This window comes from Echinococcus granulosus (assembly GCF_000524195.1).
Source record: "Echinococcus granulosus chromosome Unknown EG_S00043, whole genome shotgun sequence".
Classification (NCBI taxonomy): Eukaryota; Metazoa; Platyhelminthes; class Cestoda; order Cyclophyllidea; family Taeniidae; genus Echinococcus; species Echinococcus granulosus.
This window is the reverse complement of record NW_020170423.1, coordinates 108,194-121,516: the sequence shown is the minus strand read 5'-3', so window position 1 is coordinate 121,516 and position 13,323 is coordinate 108,194. Positions and strand designations below refer to the sequence as shown.

The window sequence follows — 13,323 nt, the reverse complement described above, 5'->3', positions numbered from 1 at the left end:
GGGGTAATATCTTCTTAATACTTGGTTGAAAGATCGGTTAAAATATCTTCTTTTAAGATTTTCGAGGAGCCTAAGTAGTCTACTGAATTGGAATTAAGTAACAATGCTCTGCCTGTAGAATGCATTAAACTACGCAAATGCTCGATAAAACGCGCTTCATTCTTTGGTCATTGCAAACGGAATGCTTTTTTTGTACATACGCATAGCAAAATGAAATACAAAGATTCATTTCAGAGGGAGGAGCAGGGAGAGGAAGAACTAGTACAACTTCGTGGGTCGGGGGACGGGATAGGGTTCACTGGGAAGGAGGTAGATCTTCCTGTTCAGTGCAGTGCGGTCGTAGACTAGGTCTGCAAAGGATGGCTAGCTAAAAGGAAATATGGTTAAAATTTATCTAATCTAAGCTCGCCACCAAAAATGCTACTTAAAACAGTAAGTAGACGGAATTACAGATTCAGTAGACGATAAGACTTACCAAAGTAGCTTACGGAAGGCCGGTATTCACAGACACTTTCCTGAAATTACAAAATTTAGCGGATAACTAAAGTTTCACGAAAAAAAATTCATGCTGAAATAGCGTTGGCAGATCTGAACTAAATTTTGGATTTTATCTTAAAGTTATTTTCGGCCACTACCTTAATATCACGACGTCCCAACCATACCGATAATCCTCTTGTCCTTCCGGATGTCAATACTAAAACCCTTTCAGACTGTTTCATCCCACCAAAGATGACTCAAGTTGCCGCTTTGGAGGCAGTAATAAACAAACCCACCCTTGATGCTATTGGGTGGTAAGTAAAGAAGGAGGACTTCCATAATAAAGATTGAATCCACGCAAGCTCACTCTACAAGGGCTGTCGGAATCACGTCGACTTTTTTTATCACTCCAGTCTTGAGGGATTGCTTATCAACTTTACTGTCTACCGTAAGTGAGGAGACAGGATGGTTTTCTTTCCTATTCTGTTTTTTAGGTAAAGATTCCTACCACCAAGCGATTGGCATTTAAGATGCTCTCGCACTCCAGTCTTGTTGAGAACTAAGTCCACTTCATTCGTCATCAGCAATGAGATGGGTTGAAGTATTTCTATAGGGAAAATTAAACGAATTAATTGGGTTCTTTTCTTGCAATCAACTACAATCTACTAAAGACGATCGTGCCGAGAAGGATGCTCTGAGGGAGGCTATAAAATAAAAGGACGGCTGTTCTAATGGCGCATTTAACAAAGTGAACTTTAGAGTTCTGCTGTTATCTTAGTTTTATGGAATCCTCTACTTGATTATACCCTTTCGGTCATTTGGTGCGTTGATGGTGAACCCTCTGTCAGGCTTTATTGCATCCTCCGAGATGGCACGAAGTGGCGGTGTCAAGTAAACCCGATCAAAGTAAGTAGAAATCTTGCCTTAATTGGTTTTTAAACGTTAGAGAAAGAAGATATATTCTTTGGAGATACTGTCAAAAATAGGGCGGAACCATACTTAGCTTTGATTTGCGACGAAGTCAGAGGACATAATATCACCTTTTCCTCCTTTTGGTTTTGGATTACTGTCCCCGGTTGAGGCGGTGGGCTATCTGGCTGTTGGGTAAACCCCCACGCAACACGAATCGCAATTCAGAGGACACGAACTTCGTGGACCCCAACCAAATCCCACCAAGGGGACCAGCTGCATTCAAAGTTTCCATATCGCCTTCGTTCCTGTCTTTCTCGGTTGATGGAAAGCCTTGGACGACCTAGGCGAGTGATTATCCCTGGAGAGTTTTGATGACGATGGTCAAGAGAAGAAGGCATCCATATAAAACTTTGCAACAGATTGGAATCTTTCCTTCCTGCCTCGAGGCTACACCTTCCTTAGTGGGTCTTCCCGCCTAAATAGTAAACTTTATTGCGTCCCGGAGGGACAATTCCAGGCACTGGAGCTATAATTTTGCAAGACCCTCAACCTTATGGCTTATTAAACTTTACAATCTGTTTCTTTTTTATCCAAAAAATTGCTGACTGCAACATCAGAACAACGCAGCAGGACCGACGATCATCCGCAAGATTTGCATTTCTTGAAACGGTGGAAGCAAAGCAGACCAAAAAAAGTAATAGAGCCCGAAAAAGAAATGCAAAGAACGTTGCTTTTAAGTATCTATTCAGCTGGAAAAATCTAATCTACTCTGCAAGGCCTTTCGATGGAGAAATGATGAGATGGGGCAGTAAACTCCGCGCACGCGATCGTCCACCCCATCGAAGCCTACTTGCCCCATCCCCACCTATCATCGTATAAATCGCATATAATAACCTGTGGCAATGAACTTTAAAAGTTGGTGATAAACAGTCACGCACATACTTCAGTAGGAAGAAAAACTCATTTATTTTCGGGTGCGAAGTTAATACTTCCTTTTTTCCTCCTAAAAGATAACCTGATCTGCCTTGAAGAAGTGTCGATGTGGGTGAAATCCTGTGGAACTCTAGTTACTGGCGCGTGCGGAGGAAGTTTAGGTGGGAGATAAGCCCAAGACTTCCGCACAGAGGAATAAGCATTGAGGAGACACTACTGGATTCCCTTGAGATTTGGTATGCTAGGCTTCAGTCTACCCGACCTGGCGGATCAAACGTGGTTCTGGGGTTAGAGCAGCATCTCGAAAAGATTGCCTCACACAATTTGATGATATTACGGTGGAAGAGCAGGCTACAGGCCTTCTGCCATCACAAGAGCCCTAAATTGATGGGGAAACAGCTCATTTACATGTCCAATATTCACTTGGAGAAGTCGTAGATGGTACCAAGTAAATGCGCTCCATTTGCATGCATTAGCAGGTAGGTTATAAAAAAGGCATTGTACATTTTATAGTGCTTGTAGATAAATTGCTAGACGGACTGGCTGACTTCTGATGGGGCATGAAGTTTGGGGTACTCTCTCGCCGTCTGTTCTGCCAACAAACATATCATTTGTTATCACCAAATACTTGTGTAGCACTTCAAGACTCCCTTCATATGATGTTGTAAAAAAACTGTCAGAAAAACTAGCTTCTTGCAGGCAATGACGTGCTGGCTAAAAAAGAACGATTTATCAGCGTTTATTTGTCTACGGTCGGTGCGAGTCCCTTGAGGTAGGCGGGCAGTACCTAATGAGTCTTCAACACGAAGGACTTATTGCTGCCAACTGTCTTCCAGTTCACTCTCGGTAATCAAGGCGATAGCAAAGGTTTAGTAAGGAGGAGAAGGAGGAGTTACCTACCGAATCGGCGAATCGAATGTTTGTCCGCACCGAGCGATTATTAAGGGGATTGACTGGTCGAAAATTGTCAGCCATTGAGGTGGACCATAGTGTTTTGTCAGTTCGTAATTGTCGAAGAACCTTCATCTACAGTCAAACAAGGAACAACAACAAACAGAATTAGTCTCTCTTTTGAAATATCGAAAAGGCAAATTAGAGAAAGTAGTCCAATCAAAGGGTCAGTGCTTTTAAGTGAAGGTTGCTGAAATATGAAATAAGTAGCATATTACGGGGATAATGTTATTCTTCACATATAGCTGTTTTCTAGTTCTTCCGACTTGGCAAATTGGTGGTAGTGATAGTGGCGATTGTAAAGAACAACTTTCTTCCCTCCTCTTAAGGGTATAACAGGCAGAAAAGGAGAAAATGTCTCCTTTGTTGGATCCACAAGCACATCCACCTTTTTATTACCGTCTGGTCACCCTTCCCTATTAATTATTTAATTTGATACTTGAGGTGATTAGTGAAAATGGTCTTCCAGTTTATCTTATCTCTTAACATTACTGAAAAGTCACACCACCCCAAGGAACGACATTGGAATCCAAACCAAGTTCTGCGAATAGTAACCCATGAAGACAATGGCTTGAGAGCCTTTAAGATGACTTGCTTACTTCTTTCAGGGAGATCTGAATGGATCTATTGAGAATGATCCAGGTCACCGTTTCGGCACAACTTGGAAATGGCAGCGACCCCTCATACGTCATATACTCATCGATGGCCGGAAAGAGGGCCTGTAGTTCGATTCCTTTTAGATGAAATTTATTGCCTAAAAGTAAAACAAATGAAAAATGAAAAGTTTCCAAGACCTACTAATTGTTTAGTCAAGTAGAGCTCAGCTCTTAGATCTTTTTCAGAGGTTAGTAGACCAGCAATACCGTAGATAGGTCCATTTATCATTTATTCAATCAACCACGTTAGCTCTATGTATCCAAATTACTTGCTCTGAGGCAGTGTAGCATTTAAACAATGAGTCCATCCATAATATAAAATATTTAACTTAAAGTAAGCAACAAGGTGGGTTGATACCTCCCACTGATGGAGAGAAACTACGCTGGAATGCGTACATTTTATACTGGAGTAGGGAAATAATATGAAAAGACTTTCCATTCTGTCTAAACCCCTGATAAGTTAAACCCGGTGAAGTTTACCAGAACCAGCTAATGCCACTATCATCATTGAAAGTGGAGGGGAAAAGAAAGAGCTGGTTTAATTTTTTTGTCAAGTAGGTGGTACAGGAAGTTCAAGCGAGGCAAGTATGAGTATGTAGTACGGAGGGCTAGGTTAACCTTTCTCCTCTCCTTGCAAGATGCTTGAATTCAGCATTACCTGCTGTGCTAGTTAATTTATAAAGCAAAATTTTGCCGGAGAAGAGGAAAGAATTATCCTGATGCAAAAATCCACCAATCAGCGAGTCGCTTTCTGGGGGTACCCATAGGTTCACGGTCCGTTGCGTTGATTAGTCAACTATACGCTCCCCTTTTTGGACATTTCCTTTCCTCGAAATTATGCAAAAGTAAGGTTGCATAGGAGACTGTGCTTTATTTTTTTTTATCTCAGAGGAAAGATAAATGCGTTATTTGGTCATGAGTGGGAGGCTGCTGCCCTGCTGCTGCTATTGTGTATTTATCTCATTCAAAATAAAATTAGCAGTCCTTCTTTCCACTTTTAAAAACATTAACTCGCACATGAGAAGGAAATGGGAAGCTTTACCTTCTAATTTATTACGATGTCGATTTAAAGAGATAGATGGGAATGTAATACAATCGGTTGCCATGATTGTCTACCCAAATTTTCTCCCTCACCCCATTTCTTTGGATGAAAGAGACACCAATTCCATTTATATTGCACAAATCCCTACTATTGATGATACTATCATAGATACTGTCACCAAACGAGGCAATGCCAATTCTGATTCTTCCCTTTCGTGGTCCCGGGTGCTCCTCGCCACCCCGCGCCACCTCGCCCCCTAGGCCTCTGATGGTATCTGGAGCATAGCTTGACACGGTCATGAGACATGAAACTAGCTATTGACTTGTCAACTCAACCACATATGTATATTTGCCTCTTTTTTCTGCAAGAATCACAACCCCGAACCGCATTGCTGCTCATATTTTAAGGTAATTGTTTAAAACGACAATAAAGCTTCCCAACCAGCAGTTAACAGGAAGTGCTCAACCCCTAATTGAGATGAACATTTCAAATTTTAATCACTTATGTATTCATTTATTAAAATTAAAGGAAAAATTTCGTCAGGTAGTTCCATTATAACCCCTTTTATGAGGAGAGAAAAGGGCTAGTTGATTAGTTGCCGTAGCAACTAAAGTCGGTACAACTAATTGCAGGATACAAAAGTGGAGGTTGGGTTTTGAAGGCTGGTGGAAGCGTAGGATGAGTGGAAATTGTGGGGAGAAGACATTTTTACTTCTTTCCTTCAACCCCCGGACTGAAAGTGGTGCTTCAAGCACTTGCAGTGAGTGAAGGAGAGGGAGAGTGTTATGTCTTCTAAATTACAAGCCACATTTTATTGCCACTCTTGGTCTGTGTCTACAGAAAAGAGTTTTTACTGCGCTCTACAAGCTGTACATTAGGCATGATAACTGAAATAATGAAGCCCGCGAGTTAATACTAACCAGATGGGGAAATTAACAAAACCGGCGGCGTGTGGAATCCTCCTTCCCTTGTGTTGGATGATTTCGACTCCTCCGTTTATTTAGAGTCAGAGGAATTAATGTAATTGAATAAACAGGGAAATGAATAGCTTAAACAGGGAATTCTTTAAAATTGCGGCTTTGGAACAAATTGTGGTGGTGGTGGTGGTGGTGGTGGTGGTGGTGGTGGTGGTGGTGGTGGTGGTGGTGGTGGTGGTGGTGGTGGTGGTGGTGGTGGTGGTGGTGGTGCTATGTACTGCAATTTGTAGGTGGTGAAGACTTCCTTGATGGAGCAATTTACACTTACTGCCTCCTTCCTTGCCCCAGGTAAACGTCAAGCCCCAGATATTATCTCGACAATGTGTCAACTGTGGATAGAAAGACTAATTATCATTTCCTCCAAGAATGGGAAAATTTTTCTGTATTTTCCACTACTCAAAAGTCCTAATTAATCAAATGGATTTTACTCCGCAAGGCATGCAACACGAAAACGGATGATCACAGCGGCAGAAAGTAAAGTGGATGGTACGCAAAATCGAAGATACTTTTACTGTGTAAACAAGGGGAGTAGGGAATAGCAGTGGGTGTTTTGATAGCATCCGCATTATTATTAACACCTACAACGACAGCAGCATCAAAAGAGGTCATAAAGGACTTGGGAAAAAAATTATTTGGTCCAAGCGTTAAACGTGAATATGTTTACAAAACCACTGAATTAAATTGTGTGGGGTATATTGCATAGAAATATCTAAAGACGTCTGGCGTGGATATTTTATTCTGGACGATCTATGTAGAGACAATAAAATGTAGGCTATTTTAAATATTGAAGAAGGACCGAAATCTACCCTTAAGTTTAGATGCCAAACGCAAAGTATACCTACTGAGGCCTGAAATGCACTCGAACGTGATAATGCTTTGCTAAACACCTAGACCGCACTTTTCACACAAGCATTTGAAAGTCGCTGAAGAAATTCTCGCCGTTTCAGTCGACTTAAAAGGCGAATGTCTTCAGCATTCTTTACGAAGTGGGATAAAAGTAAATGGATAAATATCGCTTACATTCCAAATCCGCTGCTACCGCCTGTGTACCTGTTTTTTCCGCAGTAATGAGAGGTAATTGCATGCCATAATTAATAGTGGGCGTTTATAAGTATACTTTATTAATACATAAATTGGGAATCCCCTTTTAAACAATTATTTGCAGACAATTCCGAAAAATTAAAACCCTGCATGCTCCCCACCACCATTCCCCATGCGCGCCTATGGATCAAAATATGCCATCCAAAGTAAATAGCAAAATTATCATCGAAATTTGTGACGGAAAAAACGCACTACCCTACACGGCCGAGGGATGAATAAAAATATCCATTTCAAGTAAAAATCTTACCCTAAATCTACTAACTCATAAAATTTTGTATTTGTTTTCGTGCATACGGAATAAACGCACCCTTTTAAAGGTTGATCAACTGCGGAAATTCGTTTTCCTCATGTCTCAAAAGCACTAGCCGCTATTATAAATTTTCCTAGTTCATTAAACGGTACTTACGAAGTGAATAAGTTAATTTGGTATTTTGAAAGATATAACATGGATAAACGTACCCAGAAACTGCGTTTTTTCTGCTGCCATAACAATTCCCATTAGGTCCTTATTTGTCTCTGTTGACATCTGTGGGGACACAAGAGAAAAAAAAGAGGACCTGGTTTACTTCTTAATCACTCGACTACTTTTAACCTGGCATAGCTCTGCCGAAGCGGAATGTGATACTTCTCCGCTGGAATATTTTGTCCTTTCTGCTCTATAGCGCAATTTTATTCCCTTTTTTAATAAAGCTAATTTCTCCTACCACTTTTATTTACTTTATCTGCTGGCAACAACTCGAGTGAATACAATGAGGCAATTAAAGTTAAATTAGGGGAAGAAGAGACACGGGGCAGCGCATCTTGATATGTAGCTAGAACTCCTATTTTCCAAAATAACCATGGGGTAGTTCACCCAAATTCTTGCAACAAGAAGCAAGGTATAACATTTAAAAATGACATTAATAGGAAAAAAGCTGCCTAGTTAAGTGTTCTTTTGTTAATTTTTGTTGAGAAGTTATTTTTTTGGCAATTGTCAGCCGCAGATTTAATGCTCCAAATTCATCTCCAACTGTGCGAGTTGCACCCCATGTGCCAAATATATACATGTATTCACAGGTTTTCGAAACTGTACTTTGCACATAGCTATTCTCATTAATCATGCAAAAAATTGCAGATTTAACATACTACACCTCTGTTGGGTGTATGAACACCTATACAGAGTAAAAAGCGAAACGTTCCACAAGAAAGGTGCAAAAAGGCCGCGTCCATCTTTGCTTAAAACCCTCATGTCATGCCCTTCTCACACGTCAGTCTCTGTCACAGAGGGGTACACTACTAGTAAAAAGAAAATTAGTGCAAAAAAAGGCAAAATTTTTTATCCACATGTATGCACATGAGGCATACCTGAAGCATACTGGAGAAGGCGGCAATGCCATTGGGTCTATCAACAGCATCCGCAAAACTTTGGTACAAATCGCTGTTGTAGGCATACAGCTGTAGCTGAAATGGAGAGAGAGACAAAAGGAGTCCCCCTCAGCTGTTTCACCCTGCTCTTAGCGATCTTAAGAATGGTCATAAAGGTCAAGAAAGGTCATAAATTGGTAATGGCTTAATCATTAAGGCCCAAAGGTCGCAATATTGTACCGCCTTAAGAAAAAACTTGAGCTATTTTGATAGGAAAGTTAGAAGCACAAACCTCGCCTGGGTAGGCAAAAGAGTTGACTCGGTGCTCTGACCCACGATCAGACGAGGAGCCAAATTTAAGTCGCATTTCACTCAAGCGATAGGTGTACGACAGCGGTCCCCCCGAGAATGTAATGACACCAAATATTACAGCGAAGAGTAGGTCGTGGCCGGCGTTTTCTACTGAAATCGTGAGCTACAGAGAACAAAAAAAGAAGGCATAAAAAAGTCTGATGCTTTTGCTGGTAAAAGTGAAGTAGTTTTGGCCTCAGACTCCCTTCCAGTATCACTAACCGAGTGTCACAAACAGATTAGTCGAGTTTATGAAGACCGGACAAACGTAGAAACTTTTCAACTGAGGACAAATACGCCTTGTCAACCTTTTATTGCACAACTTCCAATAAAACACAATTTTCCCACGTCTTGGTGATAAATTTCCCCTTAAGACTCTGGTAGCAAACGCATTAAATCAACTTCTTTTCAGGCCTTAGGGATTCACAAATCAATTGCATTCAGGGCCTAAATTTGATGTAGCATTTACTGCCTGTGGAGCACATTCTTCTTAAACATTCTATTTCAAATGGATGCAAAAAAAAACATCTAAGGTGTGTTGGCTACCTAAACTACCGATCAAAAAGAAAAGTTCTTTGCATATTAGGGTAAAACTCACTCCAACTGGCCTCCCGAAGATAAATTCATTTATACAGGTGTTGCATCTGTAAGGCAATTAAAAGTGTGCTTTCCGAGTTTACTAAGTAAGGCGCTGGACACTTTCCACTTATTTGAATAAGACCACTTTGGAATAAAGTGACAAGTCACTGGTTTTTTCCTCTCTCTTTTATGAAGAAGATAAAAAAGCAACAACAATTTACTGGCCTGATATTATTGAATTAAAATACTAAACTTTGGACGAATCTATTCCGCTATATAGTGTATGGATTAATTGGGCGCAAACGATAAGAGTTTAACAGATGAGAACAAGAAATAGAAGTAAATATACATTTCTAGACATAACAAAGGAGTTCTTAAACATGGGGACCCAAAGAACGCTAATATTTTGGGATATAGTTGCTTCACTCGCGTCTTGAATAGTAGGTAAGCAAGAAAATAAAAACCAAATTCCCGCTCCAAACACCCCATCTTGAGCCATAAAAAGTTTATACACATTTTAACACGCGCAAGCTTTAAGTGCTAAGGCTAAAGGACAAGGCTCAAAGTAAAGATGTGGAAGTGCTCAGTAAACAACTAAATTTTGTCACGTGTAGACTAAAATCAGAATCAAATTATCACAATCTGATTTTTGAAAGCGTGAAAAAATAGTCTCTCAAGGCAAAAAAACTATTTCATAATTGACCATAGGGGAACAAAAACAAATTAAGAGTCGAATGACAGAAGTAAATGAATTCTTATTGCACTTTGACTGAGGACATTCCAAAACCTAAGACGAACTAGAATTCTTTCAATTGCTTAGGTCGTAAAGGGCTAATTAACATTTCTACTATTTTTCATATTCAGCTGCAAGATGACGAAGATTCGAAAAGCCGCACTACTCCACCGCCGAGGTCAAATGTAACCTACACACTTATTACTAGACTATACTTGTTTGTTCTAAGTGAAAGAAGTTCTTAATAATTCCCACAACCCAAAATAATGTAAATAGAAGGAACTCAGATGATACCTATATTAGAGGCGTACGTTTCCTTAGCATCATTGTAAATGCAAAAAGGTATGTTTTTTTGCGTTTTTTTTCTGAACACAAAGAAGCCTAATTAAAGAACGCAAAGAATCCAGAACTAACTAAAATGGCAATGCACTTCACGTCTGAAATAAACAATTTTCATGCATTAATCCCTGTTTCCCTGAAACAAATGAAGTCATTTTGTCTCACATCTGCCGTTCGCAAAACTTGTGCAGACTCGGCTTTCATTTTTCAAACAGATATTGCAGCTAACTTCGCAAATAAAATTAGACTTTTTCGGATCCCTTTTTCAAATCAGACATGCGTATAAATCTACTAGTTCTTTTATAAAATATGCACGTGAATTTGTAGTGCGCTCGCGCTTAAAGTTGACATGCCAGGCGGCTTGGCCAAGTAAAATTTTTAACATGTTCTCTACCAGAAACTCCAAGACGGAAGTTGACCACCGCTGCCCAGATGTTTTATCGCCCCTAAAATGACATCGCTTGTCATCAATTATTTTGACCTGTAAACCCATAAAACCTCCGCTCAAACACGAAAAAAGTGGGATTAGTTTTTCAATTACGAGGACATGTAATTAAACCACGTAAATGCGCATGTTTCGAGAGGTTATGACGTCCGACTTAGGTAGGGACTTGACACGTAGAGTACGTGTGACGCCTAGCATTAACATTTATTTCTCCTAGCAGTCACTAAAATGTTCAAATTTTTAGGGAAAAAAGAAATACACCAATATATATGGGAATTGCCTAGGTCTATTTTTAAACAAAAAACGCAATGAACTTAAATAAATGGTGGATACATAGCGAGGAGTAGAGGTGAAGAAAAGGAAGAATAGTTCTTTTGAGCTTTTCGAAGGAACTAAAAATTTAGGCGCACTTTTGCACTACTGGACAGATGAGTTTCCGATGCGGACTAGATGTTATCATTTTTAAATCTCTCAGGTGATTCACTAATTTACCTGTGTGGCGGCACTTTAAAACAGTTGAGACTTGAAATCTGGCCATAAAGTAGATTAGCATCACGATCAATGTTGGTAGCTTGCAAAGTGTTGAGATTACGAACGCAAAATTACGCGAATAGAGGCAGAAGATGCGGACAAGAGAAAAGGGAAAACCGAACTACTTCTTTCTTCTGCCAGAGGGAACAAAAGGGATTGGTATACCTATCCCCTTTCAAATCCCGGCATTTAAGGACAGGAAATCCTCTTTCAAATGGCATATCTTTTAATTATAAAAGGGGGACTTTAAGTAATTTTCAACAAACAAAACAACAACATTTAAGGCGGTTTTAATGCATGGAGGGCTTGCGCGTTGGTTGGTGAAAAAAAACGCCACTATAAACAGATCATTGGTGTGAAAAAAGTTTCATTTAATTTCTGTCATGGAGGCGAAACTTGATTAATTTTAAACGGATGCACAAGTAAATAAAGAGTCTGCTCAAGCGCCGGGGTATGCTTTCCGAGGCTATGTTCAGCCTCACTTCTGCGTTGACTAACTCATTAAAAGTCTAGTACAGCGACGCCCACCAGTTTCTCCCTAATAAAGTGGACTGGTTGAATTTTCCGGAGAAGCTGCGGACCAATTACAGCCTCTCCGAGAGGATTTTCGGGGTGGGTAGTGGAGAAGAGCTTCCTCCTCCGAATTGGGTGTGTCATAAATTATGAAGGAGGCGAAAACAGCACAATTCTCAGAAGTTCCGATGAATTTTACCGCTGTCATTTAGTCACCCGTGTCAAAAATAGCCCGCCAAGGTCTTAGAAGACAAAAAGCATGAGGAGAAATGCGTGCTTGTTGGCTCGGTTGCAGTTGCAGCACTTCAATCGGAATGGACATTGGCAGGGAAGCCTGCGACTCTTCTTCCCCAATCAACTAATTGTATCCGCCTTCTTTGGAAAACCGATGACAAAAGAAAGAGGCAAACAATATTTAAAGCTAAGATGAGGTGACAAAGACAAGTGTGGGTCTGTTGTTTAAACCATATTTTAATTCACCTTATTTTGTCGGACTTAGAAAACGGTGGGTGGATCTAAAAAGTGGGGATTCAAAAAGATTTCCTTGTGAAGAAAAAATTTTTGAAATTGCGAGAGTTAGTGGTTGATAAGCGGTACAATCGTCGGCGTAGCTTAAAATGAACCTATGCTTGCATATACTACTGATAAAATTTACAAGGTGGGTAAATTGTCCTGCGATAAAATAGGAAGTTAATTGACTTTTTATTTCATTGATGACAATGTGATTACTTAAGCTAGAAAGGTATTTTAGAATCTTCTGAAGGCCAGAAAAGATTTGTTTGACCATTAAGACGTCTCCCACGCTTCCACCGGGACCCGAGTGGAGGGGGGATTTGGGCATCAGGTGGGGGGGGAGGGTCTCACCTGTTGGTCCGCACCGTGCAGTTTGACGGGATGCAGAGACAGGTCAAAGATGAGGGCATCGGTGACAATGTCAATCGGAGATTGGCGCTTGCCGTGTTTGCAGGTGGTTAAATCCTCGGCTCGCATCAATGGCCTGTCTGTCGCCTCGGTGAATCCTGCGATCACAAGCAGTAGGGTGGCTGGAGGGGGATTTAAAACAGGGTGAAGTGTTGGGAGGACAGTCAAAGTTGTTGGTCCGTCGCTTTTGGATTGTTTTTGGGGTTGAAATGTACTTTACTAGTTAATTTAAATCATGTATGGGGAGGAGTAAACAAGATGTTGCCATAAAAGTTGACAAATCGTTTCAACAACATTACACCAATGAATTAAACAACCGCACTGGTTAGCCTACAAAACATTAAGATTATTAGATGGCTTTCTGTCGAGTAGTAGGGATTCTAGACACATTGATGTGAAGGAGTTAAACACCTCCGAGATTAGACATGGGAATAGGGGACTTATATGCTATAATCTCGGTCGAACTCGCCAGATCCTAAAAATCGCATCCATCTTCCTTTGAGCTAAGATACAACTGC

At 40.4% G+C, this 13,323-nt stretch overlaps 2 protein-coding genes across 2 annotated transcripts in view; both read right to left on the bottom strand. All coding sequences in view use genetic code 11, as the record gives it.

Moving 5' to 3' along the window:
- Positions 1–258: 258 nt before the first annotated feature.
- On the bottom strand, positions 259–5,270 carry EGR_05632 (Carbonic anhydrase-related protein; the record flags this gene model as incomplete). The annotated part of the gene is made up of 5 exons (XM_024494881.1): positions 259–350; positions 476–515; positions 3,223–3,348; positions 3,873–4,027; positions 5,120–5,270. 5 exons carry the CDS (start codon positions 5,268–5,270, stop codon positions 259–261), a joined length of 564 nt encoding a protein of 187 aa, XP_024350678.1.
- A 766-nt stretch (positions 5,271–6,036) lies between these two features.
- Positions 6,037–13,323, bottom strand: part of EGR_05631 (Carbonic anhydrase-related protein) — a gene marked incomplete at both ends in the record, with an annotated part of 10,061 nt that continues 2,774 nt past the window's right edge. Inside the window, 4 exons of the mRNA XM_024494880.1 lie at positions 6,037–6,192; positions 8,394–8,489; positions 8,686–8,868; positions 12,749–12,927. Of these exons, the coding sequence (XP_024350677.1) occupies positions 6,037–6,192; positions 8,394–8,489; positions 8,686–8,868; positions 12,749–12,927 (614 nt within the window). The remainder of the gene's footprint in view (positions 6,193–8,393; positions 8,490–8,685; positions 8,869–12,748; positions 12,928–13,323) is intronic.